Source organism: Schistocerca piceifrons, chromosome 2 (genome assembly GCF_021461385.2).
Source record: "Schistocerca piceifrons isolate TAMUIC-IGC-003096 chromosome 2, iqSchPice1.1, whole genome shotgun sequence".
NCBI classification, from domain to species: domain Eukaryota; kingdom Metazoa; phylum Arthropoda; class Insecta; order Orthoptera; family Acrididae; genus Schistocerca; species Schistocerca piceifrons.
In genome coordinates this window covers 292,431,812-292,454,077 of record NC_060139.1, presented here as the reverse complement: position 1 = coordinate 292,454,077, position 22,266 = coordinate 292,431,812, and the positions used below count along the sequence as shown (strand labels likewise).

Here is a 22,266-nt window from a genome sequence, read left to right as displayed (position 1 = left end):
TCATACGCGACTCTACTGCGCATGCTCAAGAGCCCGCCCGCAACAGCTCAAACGAATCTAATTTAAACAGTTGTCACGTCACGCTCATCGGAGGCAGTTTGTTGTTATAAAGCATTGCGGAGTCTTCCTAAAGCCTTTGACACACTTTGCTGTTGGCAGACGCTTGTATGAGCACTGTTTTGTTGTTGTATATGGTGCATTTCCTTTGCAACTTAAGTTTTATTTTCGTTTTCTTTTTTCTCTTGTTCATGTTTTGTTGCTGCAGTATTATTCTGCAGTAGCAGGATACAGTAATATCCTTTGTTAGAGTATTGGTTCTCACCAGTCAAAATCACAAAAACTGAAAGCTAAAACAATGAAAAATTCCTGGAATTCTCAACAATTCTCAGGTTTTTCCTGTTTTTCTCCCGGATGAAAAAAATCCCGGGTTTTTCCCGGATCTCCCGGTTGTCCCGGGTCATATACACCCTGAGATATCACATCTCCTTTTCATGAAACTATTTAGTATCTGCTGAAAGAATGGCATTCTTGTGTTCTGTTTACATTTCCTTAATCACGAGATTCATTCAAGTGTGGCAGCTCTCCTGGACGGTGGGGCGTGTCACACCACTGGGCTACACACAGCAACAGATGGGGCGACAGCGTCCCAGTCCACGGTGTGTTGTTGGTTCGACTCTCTGAGGCTGACACGGGGTCTGCAGCCAGCCAGGGTGGACCACTCTTTGGCTCATTACCGCAGGCAGTCGTCTTGGCTCCCGACACACGCCGGAGATTTCCGAGGTGAGGGCCGCAGATTCTGACGCCAGATTGCGGGTGGTCGTTGCCGCCACATTCTCAGCTACGCCAGCAAGGAAGAAGCAGCAGCGGGGCCAGCCTACGGCTTCCGGCAGAGCAGTGCGGAGTCAATTGGGATGGTGACCGCTAAGTCGGCTGCTGGTGCAGCCATCCTGACATCATTGGAACTCAGCGGGCCGGCCAAGGCCAGTATGACACAGCGCTGCATTGCACAAGCTGCTGAGGTGCTTCCTGACCATTGTGGGCCCTGTGACACAGACCGAGGTGAACGGAGCACTGTAGTGGAAGCAAGTAAATCATTTGGAAAGTTCTCGCCGAGTTTTAATACGGCACCACCTGGCACCCACCCACTACATTTGGTATCTTCCCGCTACATTTGGTCATCCTGATACATTCGGTGGCAGAAGTCACCACAACACTTCCAAGAATCACCCAGTTTGTCAGGCCCAAAGGAGTGTTCACTATAACATCCCACAGTTTGTCATGGACTAAATACGCCTTCATGGAAAATTTCCATGGCAAATGATTTTCTCATCCGATCAACTTGTCAGGCACTGGGAGTCCAGATAAGGCTGTATCACTCATTTTTAGGCCTGAATGGTTGGCTCTGAGCACTATGGGACTTAACATCTATGGTCATCAGTCTTTAGGCCTGAATGTATAACATAATTGGCAGTCTGCATGCGCAGATGATCAACTGATGAAAACAAAAATGCAATCAGGGCGCACGTCACCTATGAACCAACTCCAGATTTTTGCAAATGACTTTTACTTCTAATATTTATAAAGCATTGCTTTCACACTTGGTCCTCTGCCCGTAACCTTTTGTTGAGTAGAGTAACAGTAAGAACAAAGGGTAAACAGAAAGCTGTCACTATAAATTAATATATCCCAACACTTTCATAAGATACTTTACACCTTTTGTGATCATCACACACACACACACACACACTCTCTCTCTCTCTTCACACAAATGCAACTCACACACACATGCCCACAGTTTGGCTGCTGGGGCCAGACTCACTGCATTTGCCCAAAAATATGTGTGTGTGTGTGTGTGTGTGTGTGTGTGTGTGTGTGTGTGTGTGCGTGCGTGCGTGTTTTTTTTTTGTCTATTTTTGATGAAAGCCTTGTTGTCTGAAAGCTCGCTTTCGGACAGTCATTTTGTTGTGTCTACCTGTGACTCAATATCCCCACTATATGGTGTGTGGCAACTATCCTTTTCATAATATTGATGTATGAAGTGTGTTACTGTAATCTTAAATAAGTTTACATACAAATCCCTTTCACTTGTATACTTATAAACTGACTTATCCAACATCTTATGAATAACCTGCTTTTGTAGACAACAGGGCCAATAAAAAATATTCAATATGGAACTGATGGTAAATCCAACAACTACTTAAGTCACTTTCAATTCCATCGGAGTCAATTGGGATGGTGACCGCTAAGTCGGCTGCTGGTGCAGCCATCCTGACATCATTGGAACTCAGCGGGCCGGCCAAGGCCAGTATGACACAGCGCTGCATTGCACAAGCTGCTGAGGTGCTTCCTGACCATTGTGGGCCCTGTGACACAGACCGAGGTGAACGGAGCACTGTAGTGGAAGCAAGTAAATCATTTGGAAAGTTCTCGCCGAGTTTTAATACGGCACCACCTGGCACCCACCCACTACATTTGGTATCTTCCCGCTACATTTGGTCATCCTGATACATTCGGTGGCAGAAGTCACCACAACACTTCCAAGAATTACCCAGTTTGTCAGGCCCAAAGGAGTGTTCACTATAACATCCCACAGTTTGTCATGGACTAAATACGCCTTCATGGAAAATTTCCATGGCAAATGATTTTCTCATCCGATCAACTTGTCAGGCACTGGGAGTCCAGATAAGGCTGTATCACTCATTTTTAGGCCTGAATGGTTGGCTCTGAGCACTATGGGACTTAACATCTATGGTCATCAGTCTTTAGGCCTGAATGTATAACATAATTGGCAGTCTGCATGCGCAGATGATCAACTGATGAAAACAAAAATGCAATCAGGGCGCACGTCACCTATGAACCAACTCCAGATTTTTGCAATTGGCTTTTACTTCTAATATTTATAAAGCATTGCTTTCACACTTGGTCCTCTGCCCGTAACCTTTTGTTGAGTAGAGTAACAGTAAGAACAAAGGGTAAACAGAAAGCTGTCACTATAAATTAATATATCCCAACACTTTCATAAGATACTTTACACCTTTTGTGATCATCACACACACACACACACACACACTCTCTCTCTCTCTTCACACAAATGCAACTCACACACACATGCCCACAGTTTGGCTGCTGGGGCCAGACTCACTGCATTTGCCCAAAAATATGTGTGTGTGTGTGTGTGTGTGTGTGTGTGTGTGTGTGTGTGCGTGCGTGCGTGTTTTTTTTTTGTCTATTTTTGATGAAAGCCTTGTTGTCTGAAAGCTCGCTTTCGGACAGTCATTTTGTTGTGTCTATCTGTGACTCAATATCCCCACTATATGGTGTGTGGCAACTATCCTTTTCATAATATTGATGTATGAAGTGTGTTACTGTAATCTTAAATAAGTTTACATACAAATCCCTTTCACTTGCATACTTATAAACTGACTTATCCAACATCTTATGAATAACCTGCTTTTGTAGACAACAGGGCCAATAAAAAATATTCAATATGGAACTGATGGTAAATCCAACAACTACTTAAGTCACTTTCAATTCCATCGGAGTCAATTGGGATGGTGACCGCTAAGTCGGCTGCTGGTGCAGCCATCCTGACATCATTGGAACTCAGCGGGCCGGCCAAGGCCAGTATGACACAGCGCTGCATTGCACAAGCTGCTGAGGTGCTTCCTGACCATTGTGGGCCCTGTGACACAGACCGAGGTGAACGGAGCACTGTAGTGGAAGCAAGTAAATCATTTGGAAAGTTCTCGCCGAGTTTTAATACGGCACCACCTGGCACCCACCCACTACATTTGGTATCTTCCCGCTACATTTGGTCATCCTGATACATTCGGTGGCAGAAGTCACCACAACACTTCCAAGAATCACCCAGTTTGTCAGGCCCAAAGGAGTGTTCACTATAACATCCCACAGTTTGTCATGGACTAAATACGCCTTCATGGAAAATTTCCATGGCAAATGATTTTCTCATCCGATCAACTTGTCAGGCACTGGGAGTCCAGATAAGGCTGTATCACTCATTTTTAGGCCTGAATGGTTGGCTCTGAGCACTATGGGACTTAACATCTATGGTCATCAGTCTTTAGGCCTGAATGTATAACATAATTGGCAGTCTGCATGCGCAGATGATCAACTGATGAAAACAAAAATGCAATCAGGGCGCACGTCACCTATGAACCAACTCCAGATTTTTGCAATTGGCTTTTACTTCTAATATTTATAAAGCATTGCTTTCACACTTGGTCCTCTGCCCGTAACCTTTTGTTGAGTAGAGTAACAGTAAGAACAAAGGGTAAACAGAAAGCTGTCACTATAAATTAATATATCCCAACACTTTCATAAGATACTTTACACCTTTTGTGATCATCACACACACACACACACACACTCTCTCTCTCTCTCTTCACACAAATGCAACTCACACACACATGCCCACAGTTTGGCTGCTGGGGCCAGACTCACTGCATTTGCCCAAAAATATGTGTGTGTGTGTGTGTGTGTGTGTGTGTGTGTGTGTGCGTGTGCGTGCGTGCGTGTTTTTTTTTTGTCTATTTTTGATGAAAGCCTTGTTGTCTGAAAGCTCGCTTTCGGACAGTCATTTTGTTGTGTCTACCTGTGACTCAATATCCCCACTATATGGTGTGTGGCAACTATCCTTTTCATAATATTGATGTATGAAGTGTGTTACTGTAATCTTAAATAAGTTTACATACAAATCCCTTTCACTTGTATACTTATAAACTGACTTATCCAACATCTTATGAATAACCTGCTTTTGTAGACAACAGGGCCAATAAAAAATATTCAATATGGAACTGATGGTAAATCCAACAACTACTTAAGTCACTTTCAATGTGATTTCATGAGCTATCATTCCACCACTAATAACTTGACCTAGCTGAAGCTAACTATACAGTAAGTTTCCCTGTACACCCATAGTACAGGGTGTTTATAAATGAATATCAGGGTTTTAATGTTTTATAATATTTATTACATTAAACTTACAGTTATAAATGATATGTCAAATGAAAGAGCAACTCAAACAGTTGTGTTTGGCACCAATGCTCAAGCGCAGGTCACAATGTTTCTGCTGCAGTCCGCAGAATTGGTTGAACTTCACTGTACCCAAGTGCTGGACAGACCGCAAGGGGCCCAATGATGGGGCTTGCTTTGCATGGCCTCCATGTTCAGCCGACCTAACGCCATGTGATTTTTTCCTTTGGTGCTTCATCAAGCATTGTGTGTATATGCCTCTGCTACCAGCAGACCTCCCTGAATTAAGAAACTGGATTGAAGCAGCTGTTGCTACAATCACTGAAGACACACTTATCAACATTTGGGAAGAACTCGGCTATAGACTTGACGTGTGCCATGTGACAAATGGTGCTCACATTGAACATTTATAAGGTTCTTGGTAAAACTGTTTGAGTTGCTCTTTCATTTGACATATCATTTGTAACTGTAAGTTTAATATAATAAATATTCTAAAGTGTTAAAACCCTGATATTCATTTATAAACAACTTGTATTTTGCAACTTCATGATGGCATACAAGGTAGTATGTATACAGATCATAATGAGGTGTCTTTGCTACATTTTGCCCATCTTCCAGTACTAAAATTGGAGTGTATCGATTGCAATTGACGTACATGGGGTTAGGAAACTGAATAGGGTATATCACTTTTAGATTTTTCGCAGAGGAAAGTGTACATGCTCATTTCTATTGTTCATTGTTAAGTTTTAATGCGACAATCTTGCAAATGAAGGGTACCATACAGAGTGTGAGATGTTTGGTAGAGTTCTGTGCCTCATGAATTCATTATCTCTTAGTAGTTAACCCTGTTAGATTTAAAAGGAAGGCACTCTCAATTCCATCTTGAACATTAACGATTTTCAAGCCACATACACTGTCAATAAAATTTTTCAGTGCATGTGACTGCATTGTCAATATATAAAATTCTGTAACGTTTTGGCCAAAGTTGCAAATGGCATTCCTCTGGGTATTTTGATTACTGTAAGCAAAATACCACAGGGAAGGCCATTTGTAACACTGGCCAAAACATCAGAGAATTTTATATACTGTTAATGTTGTTGAGGAACCTGAAAAATCTTATTGACAATGAGAACAACTGTGCAAGCCTACACTTACCAGAGTTGAGAGCCTTGCATCACATGCACAGTTCATCAAAGGTGCAGTCTGGGCGAGATTTTCTCACAGATTGCACAGCTTATGGCTGTTCTGGTGGACAAATTTCTCATAGGTGAATGTATAAGGCGCATGGTCTGGTCAGTGAGGTCTACAAATTTGAGCTATAAAGAGCATGTCTGGGGAATATCAAGGAGATTAATCAGAGTCTAATCAGCTGCCATCCAGCCAATTCTTTCTCTGCAATGAGTTCAACTGTCAATAAAGCTCTTGAACAACTTCATAGAGAATGTGTCACATTTCTCCCTGATACAGCTAGTAGTTTCTGTATCATCTATTAATTATTTCATTAGTGTGTAACAGATTTTTCAGTTCTTCACCTTTTTAAAAAAAATTCTGTTATCTATAGTTTTAGAACTTTTCCAATTACACATCTGGACATCCCTTATGCAGATGATACAGTTTTACCTTGTCCTACAACACTTCCATCATCCTCTTCAGAAAATATGCTCTCAGTTATCGCACAGACATCACGTTTAGAAACCATTGTACATTTAGAGTAATTCCCCATATATGAAGTCTGTCTGTCATGTCCCACTGATCTGTCTACACAACATGATGTATGTTTAACTAATGAAGCATATGGATGCAACCAACTCAGTTGAGTGTAGCACAGAAATCTCGTTTCACATTACATAGGTAACTATTTCCAAATCCTTTTTGGTCTGTGTTGTCACAGGTACCATTTTGCCACTTCTGTCACATAAATAGGCAACAAGTCAGGCAACTATGCTCACTGAATTGAAATCTACAACACCTTGCATTACATTCCTAGATCTTCAAGTGACTGAAGAACATCCTGAAAATATACTTAAATGATTGTTATTCAATGAAGGAGACACTAAGACTTATAGGAACACATACATTTATTGTATCATAAAATATGGACATATTTTTTTAACATTAACACATGGTATGGGAACTGTATTACTGTTGTAAGCAATAAATATTTCTACAGGATTACGGAAAAGAACTCTTACAGAAACTCTGTGTAACAGTTCTCCCACTAGGCACTGTTACTGCACTCTCTTGTCTCACTGTGTAATTATTAAGGAGTAAGCACTTTGACTTCTTCTTCTCCCCCCCCCCCCCCCTCTCTCTCTCTCTCTCTCTCTCTCTCTCTCAAACACACACACACACACACACACACACACACACACACACACACACACACACACACACACACACACACACACACATTTGCACACACACCAAAGAAAAAGAGTAACAAATTCATAAATATATATATATATATATGTATGTATGAAGACATTAAAAATTGCTATGCTGTCATTTCCTTTGCCCAAATAATTATCTACAAATGTATTTAATGATGTAACAGAGTGATATTACATATTTAATAAGATTTTATAGCTATATTATCAATGGCAGCTTAGCAAAATTACAATTGTTTATAATACTTGACAAAATTATCATATGTTTGATACTGAGTTGTAAACAAACTGTTAATAACAATATAATTTTGAAATATTCTGTTATAATACAGCAACAGCTGTCTTCATTAAAATGGGAATTATAAATGCATCATTTATTTCTAAATAAACCACAAAACTTGGAACATGCAAATAAGGTATTTCTTGCTACATGCAATGCCAGAATACAAACACAGTCATTCTCTTTCTCTCTGTTAAAGAATTAATAAAACTGCTTCATAAGTTGCTGAAGTTTTATGAAGCAAAACTAACTTTTTTTGTTAACAATGTATAAACTATTTGAGCATTAAATTACCCAGAAAACAATAGAACAGCTAAAGTATTCAGTTACACAATGTTGTATTTGAAGGTCATATTCAAACAGCACAGGCACTGATACTTACAAACTTTTTACAGTACGCACTCATCTATGTTGTACACTTCTCACATCAATATCATAATTATCAATGAACAGTCTCTTCCTAAAATTACAATGTATACTAAAATGCACTTTATATCTTTGGATATTGCACGTCTCACTTTCTTGGCAGGTCTTTATGTATATAATTAATCTTTGGCCATTATAACAAATTATGAACATGTAAAAAACAGTTCCAAAAACAATATTTCTGTAATCTTACATGGAACAATCACTATCAGCTGCATAATCTGCTGAATCATCACCATCTTCCAGGTCAAAGTCTGTTACCTTGAGGATAGGATTAGGATGTTCACCATTTGTGCTCAACGGTTTATTCTCACCACACATGTTCATCATAATATTGTCCAGATTGGGTGATAATGCATCCTCTTCAGCATCATCTTCAAATTTCCTAAAATATGTAGAAATTTCAGGTTTTACTTATGTAAATGATTTAATCTGTTGTACAAAACATATGATATAGACCAACAATATATGCGCCACAAGAGGAGTGCTGAAAATGTGCAGACAGCAAAAACCGATGACAAATGTCAATTTTTGAGAAATTTAAAACTGGTTCCTTCATTAGCAATAAAGGATAAGAAGGAAATGCAAGGAAATTTTAACAGTAAAAATAATGTAGTTTTTGTTCCATCCATAATTTTCAATCACAACAGTAATGTAAATGGAAAGGGAATACTTGCAATTAATGATAACAAACAGAAAGATATAACAGAGATGGACTTACAAGAACACAAACAAAAGAGCAGCTCATGTCCATCAGAGCAATGTTATTTTGCACAACAGAAAAATGGTCACTGTGAACACTAAAACACAAATTTGCTGATAAAATTTTAGAAGGGGTGTTATATAACATTGTAAGCTGCTGTTTAAATTATTCTTTAATGTGTGACTGGTTTTGGTCAGGAATCACTCTGCAGCATAGCTTGAGTTAAAAACGAGAGTTACATTTATACATAACAACAGAACACAATGTCAAAAATATATTATTTATAAATGACAATTAGCTGAAGGTAGATTATGTGGAGAAAATTGGAAAATTTTCATTATGAAGATGTGTATCAAAGAATTTCCCTTTTGGTGTGTTAGTATATGTTGCGTAATAATGAGTCAAAATGATTAGTAGAATATATCTGTGTACATACTTTCTTAAAGCAGTTGTGTTGTACATAGTTCATTACACAGATTATCTGGAATACTTTACTTTGCCATCATTAAAGTTTCCATACTGGTCAGCAAGTTGCCAACTCAATTTCATCCATTGTTGGTGAGGGCTTATAAAAAGGATGCTGCTTCACATTTAAAAGTTAAGGAATGGGTGACAGATTCAACTTGGCCAAATGTGTCTTGAAATGATCCTTATGGAAGTATCCTCAAACTGCAAACATCACGACAGTGTAAATATGGTGTTGGATAAGTGTTGATAAAATGGTGAATGAAACAGCTGACATCAGAGGTACATCAGAAAACAGGATAACAGGATACAGCACTCATCAGAAGCCAGGACACAATACATTTTGAATGAAGAATCAACAATGTGAAATTTTTGTGCAAGCTAGGTGCCACATTGTTGAGCACTGACCAAAAGCAAATACAAAAAATGAATTCCTCAAGAAAGTTTGGACTGTTTTAAAAGAATCCAACAGTTTTGTTCATTGATCTTTTACTGCGGACAACACATGGGATAACCACTTTGTGACAGGAGTGAAACAATAGTCAGAGTTGTGGATGGAAGCTAGTTTAGCTTGAGTAAGCACAAATAGTTTTCAGCACTTTACTGGTAATGTAATTTTTAACAGCTGCTCAACTTTGTTCATGCTTGACTTGCTTCATATCCTTTAAGTTTTTATTTCATGGTAGTATTCACAGAACAATTGTAGGAATGAATAATGTCTCTGCGCCAGAAAAAGTGAAGTGGGTTTCATCTGACAGAATGGCTACAACCTTTGTGTTCTGGGGTGCATAAGTATTCTTAGCGTTAATTACCTAGTAAAGGGTACTCAACTGGACATGAAAGAGAAGAGTATTGTGCTACACAAGAAAAAAAAAAGTCTTTCTTCGAGACAGAACATGAAGGTGCACTGGCAATGGGAAAATGGACTAATTTTTTTAAGTATGAATTGTTGGAGAACACTAAATTTGGCACCGTCTGAGTTCCATCTCTCAAGTAATTCAAACTTTTTGTAGGATCGACACCTTCGAGCATAAATTTTTTAAATGACCACATCTTGAGATATATTTCTCATCGTAACTGTTTCATTTGATTTTTTATTGGTCCAGTTTTATCATATAGCACAAATTGTACAATTGATATTGGACAGGTCAAAGATAAGTTACAATAATACATAGTATTAGCAATTAAAATTACGTACCTACTACAATTAATTTTGTTACTTATTCAGAAATTCTCTGACAGAATAGAAACAGTGCTTTATTAGAAACGCCTTTAGTTTAGCTTTAAATATTGGGTGAGTAGTATTTTTTATTTCCTCTGGTATCTTATTGTGTAGTATTACACCAATGTTAATTATGCTCCTCTGATAGGTGGTTGTTCTGTGATATTTTTGATGTATATTTGATTCCCTTCTGGTACTATAATTGTGTACACTTTTGTTCTGTAGCAGTTTGCCTGTTTTCAGGAGGAAGTCCCTAGTGAACAAGATAGTTTCAAAAATGAATAAATTTGGAACATTTAGAACACCAAGCTCAGTAAAATGGGATTTACAGGACTCCATCTTTTTAAGGCCACAAATTATTCTTAAAGCTCTTTTTTGCATTCTAATAACCTTTACACTGTGAGCTGAGTATCCCCAGAAAATGATCCCATATTGGATTAGTGAGTGGAAATGTGCATAGTATGCCAGCAGTACTTTGTTTTACTTGTTGTAGCCTTTAAAATTCTTAGGCCATAGCACACAGATGATAGTTTTCTACACAAGTTATTTATATGTGTGTCCCACTTTAAGTCTTGCTGAACCCAAAGACCCAAGAATATTGTGGCATTTAAATTTTCTAGGGGATCATTTTTTAATTGGGCTAGAATAGACATTTGATTAGTTGGAGGAATTAAATGAAAATCGACACAGACAGTTTTTTCAGTATTTATTATGAGTTTGTTTTTTGTGAACCACTCAGAAAGTCTTTTCATAGAACTTTCTGCTGTGGACCGCAAAGTTTCTGGACTGGATCCAATGAGCAATATGCTGGTGTCATCGGCAAACAGGATAGTTTTTGTAGGACTCATATATTCAACTAAGTCGTCCACATAATTCAAGAAGAGTAGTGGACCTAAGATTGAGCCCTGTGGTACACCATATTTTATTGGTAATTCCCTAGAATGAAAGAAGTTGTTTCTTGTTTTATTCATTTTGTTGAATTCATATTGAAGCGATACCTTCTGCCTGCAGTTTTTTAGATATGAACACAACCAGCTATGTGCTACACCTCTTACTCCTCATCTTTCTAATTTTTCGAGCAGAATGTTATGGTCCAGGACGTCGAAGGCTTTTGATAGATCTAGAAAAATACCTGCAGCTAATTTATGTTGATCAAGGGATTTTAAAATGCAGTCTAAGAATTCGAAAATTGCTGTCTGTGTAGATTTAGACTTTCTAAAACCATGTTGTTGTACTGCAAGAGGTGCATATTTATTTATGAAACTTAAAAGCCTGTCATAGAAGAGTTTTTCTAGAATTTTTGAGAAGGAACTTAACTGTGACATGGGTCGGTAGTTTGATATTTTTTCAGAAGAACCTTTTCTTAGCAGTGGTGAAACTTTTGCTATTTTTAAAATATCTGGGAATACACCGGTTTTAAAAGAGAGGTTGAAAATTTTTGCCAAAGGGTTTGCTATGTGGTGAGCACATGCTTTTAATATGAAATCAGGTACTTCATCAAGACCACTTGACATATTATTGCTTAATGATTTAATTTTACTTATAATTTCATTGGGGTTTGTTTCATACACATACGTATGGTTCTATAGTTCTAACAGCAGCCATGTTTGCAGGCTAAACAAAGGAATTCAGGCCTCCCTATAACAAAAATAAATAATCCTTTTTATTTCTCACACTGAACTTTTCAGACCAAAGTCCATTGTCAACAGTTATCATAAAAAAATAAAGATATGAGAACCTAGATTAGCTTCGTGACCTCATCTCAAAATATGTGCATTTAATCCTCCAGCTGCAGCTGCCACAAATGTGTGCATTCCACTCTTTCGGACAATTTCACAGGCCCGCTATTATCATGTCAGATATAATTTCTGTGCTGTTTGCATGTCAGAAGTCATGATTTTTCCCACCAAATACTTTTCCGTTCCTCTGGAACATTCTCTGAAACTTTGTAGGCTGCCATTCTCCAGTCACATCTTTTTCTGGTGTAGTGGAATATTGGAGATTGTTATGTTCCTATCATATCTCTTTCTTTTGGTCTGAAATATTTGGATTTATGTTTTACGGATTCTCCAGTCTCACTCACATACTTACGCACACAACTTCTCAGATCAGCTATTTTGTAATCATATTTCTGTGTATGGAACCTTGCTTCAAGATACACAACACTAGAAAAACTATCAATAAGTTTATTCTGATTTTATAAAGTTGAAAGCGATTATTTACATTAAATATCAATTAAAAATCAAATCTAAATTGGTTTTCTTGTTACATTCCTTTAATTATATTGCTGCAAGTATTCTAATTATTGAATAAAAATGCCCCATGATTTTGTACCAAAAAAATAGGAAAATCACCAACAGTTAGAGGGTGAACAGTCTCAAAATAAGGAGAGACTCATATTCATGGATGTAATATATGTATGGAGGAAGTCAAGACAATACTGAGGCAAAGCTCGAATGAAAATAAAAAGTACTTTACATCCCCATACTGAACATTTCAAGCTGTGACCTTTTCACCCCGTTAATATACTCTCTCACTTTCCTCACTGCAGTCTCCCATTTCCTCTCTTGTCCTATGCATGGGAGAAAGACAACTCCACTGACATCTAGTGGAAAAAGCTCACTCCTTTATGTTCACAACCACTTTGAGGCTCAACAGTGTCTCGAGTAGTTCTTCCTATACATACTGGTTATTAGCTTGTAAGATGATAATTATATTCACTGTCTTAATAATTTTCCTGTGTGTCAATTTATATCAATTTCTTAACTGTTTTTGAATCAGTTACTATGTAAGTACTGCATTTACTAATATTTATCTTATCTAACAACCATTTACGCATTAACTGTATTTACTAACTACACATCCAATGTCTTATTAATTTTTATTTTATCTCATTTTATATGATCAATGGCTAATAATTATTATTATATCTTGGAAGTACACATCTGGCATCTATTAATTATTGAAAACAAAGCATCCTTGTCATCTGCACTTTATATTTCAGTTTCATGATGCAAATGGAAGATAATTCTTTATGGTAATGAGATAAGATTATATGTCGTGGTAGGTAAAGAGCACTTGTATACTACATGAAGCTGCCTAATAGTCAATCACATAAACAACAAATCTATTTTTCAAATCATAGTAACAGGCGATGTTTTTCACATTTTAAGGCAAACACCATAATTTCGAGTGAGGAAATATGCAATGCAATTGGATACACCTTAGGTTATCATTTGTTTCAAGACTCATGCAAGCTATTCGACACATCACCACAGGAATAAATAGTCATTTTTAGACATAACAACAATAATAACAATAACAGAAATACCTGGCTGGGAAAATACATAAAATAAGCAAAAGACAACCATTTAACTATAGAGAATTGGTGTGTGACACACAGAAACACATAATAGAAATCAATTGACACTAGCTTTTGACCTCTTGCTCATTTTCTAGTAAGAGTGTACTCTTGCTACACACTGTGCTCTTACTAGGAAAAAAATCAAGAGCACGAAAGCTAGTGTTAAATGTTTTCTATCATATGTTTCTGTGCGCCATGCACCAATGTTCTAAAGGTAAGTGATTTCCTTTTCTTATTTTACATATTTTGATGATGATAATGATAATAATAATAATAATAATAATAATAATTCCCCTTGGAGGCCCGGGAAAAGAATAGGCCTCCGGTATGTTCTGCCAGTCGTAAAAGGCGATGAAAAGAACAAACCACTAATAGGGCTAACCCCCCTTTTAGTGTGATTAGTTGGTTCAGGACAGAACTAAAGAAGCCTCGGACAAGCGCCGTCATGGTCGGGGACGACGCTTGAACCCTACGCCCGACCACAATGGTAACGACACTGCTAGCCAACTGGAAAATGATTCAAATCCAAATAGAGGTGTTTTGAAGGATATGCTTCCTGCAACCACCCTAGAAGGAAAACAAAGACAGAGGATGAGATGGTCAGATGAAGTTAATCGACACCTCATGTTCTGTTATTACCAAGCAACAAACCTAGGAACCAACACAACTGGATACAGATCACAAGTATACACAACATTTATTACCAGATACCCAGAATTAAAATTTTTAATAGAACAACGACTAGCTGATCAGATCCGTGTAATAATCAAAAATAACAGGATACCCCAGTCAGAATTAGAAAACATCATACAACAAGTACAACAAATACTGGAACAAAATAATGTGCAATCAGAAGAAGAAGAAAATACAGTAATGGACTCAAACATCCCAGAGCAAACAAACAAAGAACAACACGCATCAATTAAACAGTCAGAGGAAAACGAAATCTTAAGACAGCCACCAGAACAAGCACAAATAGAACACGAAGTGACACACATGTTAGATATAGAAGAAAAATTTCAGCTGACATATATAGAATACAAAGACACAATTACAGACATTAGACCATTCTTGCATAGACCGCCAAATAACCCACAAGTCGAAACAACAATAAAAACTATCAACACAATCATACACAACAAAATAAATGAAAACACAACTATGGAAGAGTTAAAACAACTGGTTTATATAGGAGCACTCACTACACTAAATATACACACTAGGCAGAGATCAGAACCAACCAACACACAGAAGAAACCCACAAAACCAGCATGGCAACGCAGGCTACAGATCAGAATAGAAAAACTGAGAAAAGACATCGGACAGCTAACACAATTTATAAGAAATGAAATGTCAGAAAAAAAACGAAAAAGGTTAGGTAAAATCTCACAACAAGAAGTGATAGAGCAATGAGATGAAAAGAAGCAGAAATTACAAGCATTGGCCAAACGACTTAGAAGATACAAAAAAAGTGAAAATAGAAGGAAACAAAACCAAACATTCAACACAAACCAAAAGAAATTTTACCAGACAATAGATAACACACACATTAAAATAGACAATCCACCAAACATAACAGACATGGAACACTTCTGGAGCAACATATGGTCAAACCCGGTACAACATAACAGGCATGCACAGTGGATACAAGCAGAAACAGATACGTACAAGATGATACCACAAATGCCTGAAGTGATAATTTTGCAACATGAAGTCACCCAAGCAATTAATTCTACTCACAATTGGAAAGCCCCTGGAAAAGATAAAATAGCAAATTTCTGGCTCAAGAAATTCACCTCAACACATTCACATCTAACTAAATTATTTAACAGTTACATTGCAGACCCATACACATTCCCTGATACACTTACACATGGAATAACTTATCTGAAACCTAAAGATCAAGCAGGCACAGCAAACCCAGCCAAATATCGCCCCATAACATGCCTACCAACAATATACAAAATATTAACTTCAGTCATTACACAGAAATTAATGACACATACAACACAGAACAAAATTATAAATGAAGAACAAAAAGGCTGTTGCAAAGGAGCACGAGGATGTAGAGAGCAACTGATAATAGATGCAGAGGTGACATATCAAGCTAAAACTAAGCAAAGGTCGCTACACTATGCATACATTGATTACCAAAAAGCTTTTGATAGTGATAGTAATGAAAAATTGGAAAACCACACTTAATATCCAAACAAATTCAAATAATATCACATCATAGCCAATACAGATTAAGCGTGGAATATACCACGGAGACTCATTAAGTCCTTTCTGGTTCTGCCTTGCTCTGAAACCACTATCCAACATGCTAAATAATACAAATTATGGATACAATATTACTGGAACATACCCACACAAACTCACACATCTGCTATACATGGATGATCTAAAACTACTGGCAGCAACAAATCAACAACTCAACCAATTACTAAAGATAACAGAAGTATTCAGCAATGATATAAATATGGCTTTTGGAACAGACAAATGTAAGAAAAATAGCATAGTCAAGGGAAAACACACTAAACAAGAAGATTACATATTGGATAACCACAGCGGCTGCATAGAAGCGATGGAAAAAACAGATGCCTATAAATATCTAGGATACAGACAAAAAAATAGGAATAGATAATACAAATATTAAAGAAGAACTAAAAGAAAAATATAGACAAAGACTAACAAAAATACTGAAAACAGAATTGACAGCAAGAAACAAGACAAAAGCTATAAATACTTATGCTATACCAATATTGACCTACTCATTTGGAGTAGTGAAATGGAGTAACACAGACCTAGAAGCACTCAATACACTTACACGATCACAATGCCACAAATATAGAATACATCACATACATTCAGCAACTGAAAGATTCACATTAAGCAGAAAGGAAGGAGGAAGGGGATTTATCGACATAAAAAAACCTACATTATGGACAGGTAGACAATTTAAGAAAATTCTTTATAGAACAAGCAGAAACTAGCAAAATACACAAAGCAATCACTCATATAAATACATCGGCTACACCACTGCAATTTCATAACCACTTCTACAACCCTTTAGATCACATAACATCAACAGATACGAAGAAAGTAAATTGGAAAAAGAAAACACTACATGGCAAGCACCCGTATCATCTAACACAGCCACACATCGATCAAGATGCATCCAACACATGGTTAAGAAAAGGCAATATATACAGTGAGACAGAAGGATTCATAATTGCAATACAGGATCAAACAATAAACACCAGAAATTACAGCAAGCATATTATTAAAGATCCCAATGCCACAACAGATAAATGCAGACTTTGCAAACAACAAATAGAAACAGTAGATCACATCACAAGCGGATGTACAATACTAGCAAATACAGAATACCCCAGAAGACATGACAATGTAGCAAAAATAATACATCAACAGCTTGCCTTACAACATAAACTTATAAAACAACATGTTCCCACATACAAGTATGCACCACAAAATGTTCTGGAGAACGATGAATACAAATTATAGTGGAACAGAACCATTATAACAGATAAAACAACACCACATAACAAACCTGACATCATACTCACCAATAAAATGAAGAAATTAACACAACTAATCGAAATATCCATACCCAATACAACAAATATACAAAAGAAAACAGGTGAAAAAATTGAAAAATACATCCAACTGGCTGAGGAAGTCAAGGACATGTGGCATCAGGATAAAGTTGACATTATACCAATTATACTATCAACTATAGGAGTCATACCACACAATATCCACCAGTACATCAATGCAATACAGCTACATCCAAACTTATATATACAACTACAGAAATCTGTAATTATTGACACTTGTTCAATTACCCGAAAGTTCCTAAATGCAATGTAACATATACCGTACCGTTAAAAGGAAGTCACGCTTGATCAAGGTCCGCGTCACCTTCCATTTTTAACCAGACATAACGTCTGAGACAAGAAAGAAATAATAATAACAATAATAAAGATATGTTGAACATGCACCATGAACACAAAGGGCTTCCAAGCAAATGAGGTAGCTGTAATAGGAAACTAAACAAAATAAATGAAACATCAAAATACGAGAAGTGTGGATAAAAGTTTCTACTTATCAGCTGCTGAAACTAGTACAGCTGGGACATGACTGGCAGATACACAAGAGAGCAAATATGTTGTTTTTAAACTTTTGTGTTTCTTAAACTTTTAATATCAAGTTTATAAACCAAATAAAAGATTAATACCTCCTGCCTCATTTGTTCCATTTACCCCATATGAAACACAAGTTCTTTCCTTTTGTATCATATATTTTTAACATTGTGAACGCTTTAGAGGCTGCACCTAATATGTAGCTATAGCTCATGCCTACTCCTGCAACAGTAGTAACTTCAGAGACCAAGGTAATAATGATTACGTTAGTCTCATACAACCCTAAAAGCAATGTGCTCAATTTAACTGACATTTTACTACCCAGTTTTATATTTTTCTCTTCAAAATACACTTTCTTCAAATGTTTCTTTTTATTTCAATTTCCCTTCTCTGCCACAGATGAATTACATTCACTGATAATGGAATGAGTGGATGATGATGATGATGTAATCAATGAAGATGCAGTTAAATTAAAGAATGTCAGTAGAAACAGGAAAAAATACATTTTGTTTTATGATTAATTCCTGTGGTATTTTCTGACTGTTGTGGTGTTAATTTCTGTTATGTTGGTATTAGTTTCTTATGGCTTATTTTTAAAGTGCCCTATGCTCCTTACTTTTGTCTCATTTTTTTGCTTTTTAGTTTTATGCTGAAAATGAAAATATATCCATTAATTGTATATTTATTGACTTCACATGTCACATTTATTTATGTTATTGAAATAAATAAACAATTTATATTTAATCCACTAAATCTAATCAGTTAAAGCAAAAGTAACTTTGCAACGAAACACTGTAAAACTTTTCAAAAGAAAGAACTGTTGTAACTTCAACATTCTGTTCTGAGGCATTATGTCACTGATCCATTAACACTTCACTGCAGTGTGAAAACAGCCTGCTGGAGTCTTAATTTGATCACAGGAGAAAAACTGCCTTCAGCACAACACCAGACATTTGATGATGCCGAAAAATACCGCTGGCATGAAAAGTTGCTTTTCCACTAAATTATGAAGGGATTTGTATCCCTTCGGAATATATTGCACAGCAAAGACTTGCTATTCTAAGTACAAATAACAGGCACTATGACATGTCATCATTAGTAGAATTCATTATCATGAATAGAGACCATTACCAACCCATGGCTGAAACAAGAACCTAGAGCTGCGAACACAGACTACACAGATATGTGCCCATAACAGTTGTTATCCTAATTTGAAGGTGCAAACTAGTGCATTTCAGTGTTTTCTTCACCCCACCTAAATTATTGGTCCCTTCATATTTCTCAAAAGCTTGCTGTTTTAATCACCATAATGAATGAAACTTAACTTTTAACTTGGAATGCTGGGAACAGTTTTATCTGGCAACATAAGATCTTGCAATATTTTTGCACAGCAAATCATATGATAAACAATGCAGTTAGGAGAGATCTTTAATGTGGTGGATGAGTTCAACTGCTTATTTTTGTAATATGCAAGATAAAAAATGAAAATTACCAAATACGGCACTTTAGCTTAACAAACACATAAATCAACATGATCAGAGCACAAGACAAGTGATGCCATCCATCCAAATACGTTTCTGGTGGCAAAACAGAACACTGAATACACACACACACACACACACACACACACACACACACACACACATTACAAAAATATGTAGTTTAGAACTGACACGTCGGATTAAAGATCTCTCAAAAACATTCCATTTTTTGTATGATACATTGTGCAGAAGTCTCGGGATAGGTAACATCATTGATTAAAACTCTTATTGGACAAGAGCTCATTGAAAGTACAGTATTTTTGTTTGACATCACATCTAGTACCAAAGTTCTTTATGCAGGAAATCAGCTTTCATTCTAAGAATATACACAATTCTAAATGACGGTAAAAAAAAAGTCAAATCCAGTTCCAGCATTCAACAACTATCAGTTTTTACATGGGACATTTCATAAACAACACTGGTTTCACATTATGTTGCTAAAAACGGTAGATTTCATGTTATTTTTTGCTTATCATTTACACAAAATTTTCCTATTGCTAGACATTAGCAAAAACTTTTCCCAAATGTTGAACACACAACGTAATATATTCGTAGTGACAAATGCCATCCTCGTTTCATATCACTGCACTGATTTCAATGCCATCATCCAACCACTCCAGTGCATTTAATTCATTTCGTACTGTTTATATCCTTCTCTGTCTCCAATCTCTCAGTCATGCCATTTGCACGTACCCCATGAGATAACCTCTCTTAGTAGAGAAATCTGTTGTACCTTAATGACAGCATACCTCGAATCACACTTCTTTCTTCAGCTGTTACTGCCATTTAGTCGTCAACATTCAAACTATTTCAAGCAATAAACATTACATGGCAGCCTCCACCAACTTGCTTTGTCGGTGCATAATGTTTGATGAGTGAACATTTTATTAAGACTTTGTTTAGTAAAGCAATTTGAAGAGGTGTAATCTCAAACCTTTTAATTAGTGAATAAAAGGAGATATTACTTAGATAGCTAACTCACAACATAAAGGTAACATCCTCTTGTATCTTGGAGTGAGTCAATAAGATTGCCTACAGATATTTGTAATAAATAAGAAACTTTTTACAAGCAACCGGGATGATGAAATGTTGCCAGGGGAGAAATAGATAAACAGTTTTTTCAAAGAGTCATTAGATTCTTCATCTTTGAGAATACCAAGAACAAGCTTTCTTAGGGTCTCAAGTTTTGATACATTTAATGTACAATGCTGTTTTGACTATCTTCAAGTTGTGTACATTTAGGCTCCTTCCCACCTGTCAAGTCTATAGAATACTGATCAAAGTGGCCTATTAACAGTTCAAAATCTCAAAACATGTGAAGCAGATTGGCAAGGCAACTTTGACAGAATGTGGCCAGCCCATGACTTCAATTGCATGTGGTAATGAAAAAGGAAACCATATACCTCCAATGTTGCTATTCCCAAGTGTTAATTTCAAGGAATTTATGTTGAGAGGAGCATGGGCTAGGACACCTGGCAAAACAAGTCTATTGTGATGGTGTAATGAGAACGTTTTCCCCAACAACGGGTAAAACCAACAAAAGAAGAGAAAATGTTGCTTCTTTTGGGTAATCACGAGATATGACTCTCTTTAGGTGCTGTTGAGCATGCTTCAGCCTCTATGGAGAGCTTTCAATCTGCATGCCTCTACACAGCTACTACAGAGTATATGTTGACAACTGGCTACTGAATGACCCAGGCAAAACTTGAGAGATATAAAATATTTCTGAATTACCACATCAAACCTATCCACATGCATACAGCACAAGCCACATAACTCATGGGTTTAAAAAAAGGTGGAGTCCATCCTTTTGACAAAATATTCTTCTGATGATGATTGATTAGGGTCCTGTGTACCAGATTGTCCTAAATCAGATGAAAATCCCACAACAAAGGAAATACATGCAGATGCCAATGTTCCTTCTCTTAAACAATGTCAGTTAGAAAATAATCTTTTCACTCTGCCAGCAAATGCTCCACGAATGATTTTACTACAGAAAACATCTCCTGAGCACCCTTTTCTATACTGTTTGAAACACATAAAGCTTTATAGCATCCCCTAAAAAGATTTAGTCTTTCTGACAACCATGCCCAAGGAGAAATGGAATGAAAAAGCGAAAATGTAAAATTGTTACTGTCACACCAGAATAGGGAGAAATTCGAAACAAAAACTTTAAGAAATCAGAAAAGGAAAACAAATAAAAATAAAGGTTACACCAGCAAATTCCTATACAGCAGATAAGGTTTTACCCATGAAGACATCACCGAAAAAGAGAAACAAGAAGATGAAGAAAAGTAGTGGAACTTAGGATTAGCTCAAGAATATGGAATATGAAGAAATATTTGATGCTCAGGACACGGGAGATTATATTTTTGACAAGATGAAAAAAAAAGTGAGTAAGATCCAATTTTACAGTTGCATCAGAAATTCCAGTAAATTCACAGACAAGTTGAGCAAAGTAAAACTTACTAAATATGTAAAGAATACATCCCTGTTAAATGACTAAAATCATGTTTGACAATTGTGTTTTCCTGCAGATTTTTCTACTTTAAATGTGAAGTAGTAGATTAAATCTGTGATGAAAAAAACACCATGCACGTAGTAAAGTTTCATCCATGTTAATGATAACACGTAATGGCTGTTTGATTCACCGTCATGCACCACTCACCACTAGTGTACAATTACGATAAAGAAATAATAATATTTCAAAATATTTAAGAAAT

At 36.7% G+C, this 22,266-nt stretch overlaps 1 protein-coding gene across 1 annotated transcript in view; it reads right to left on the bottom strand.

The window, feature by feature from the left end:
• Positions 1 to 7,346: 7,346 nt before the first annotated feature.
• LOC124775334 overlaps positions 7,347 to 22,266 on the bottom strand; it is a gene marked incomplete at its 5' end in the record, with an annotated part of 310,733 nt that continues 295,813 nt past the window's right edge. The window contains one exon of the mRNA XM_047250165.1: positions 7,347 to 8,470. Coding sequence (XP_047106121.1) covers positions 8,275 to 8,470 — 196 coding nt within the window. The remainder of the gene's footprint in view (positions 8,471 to 22,266) is intronic.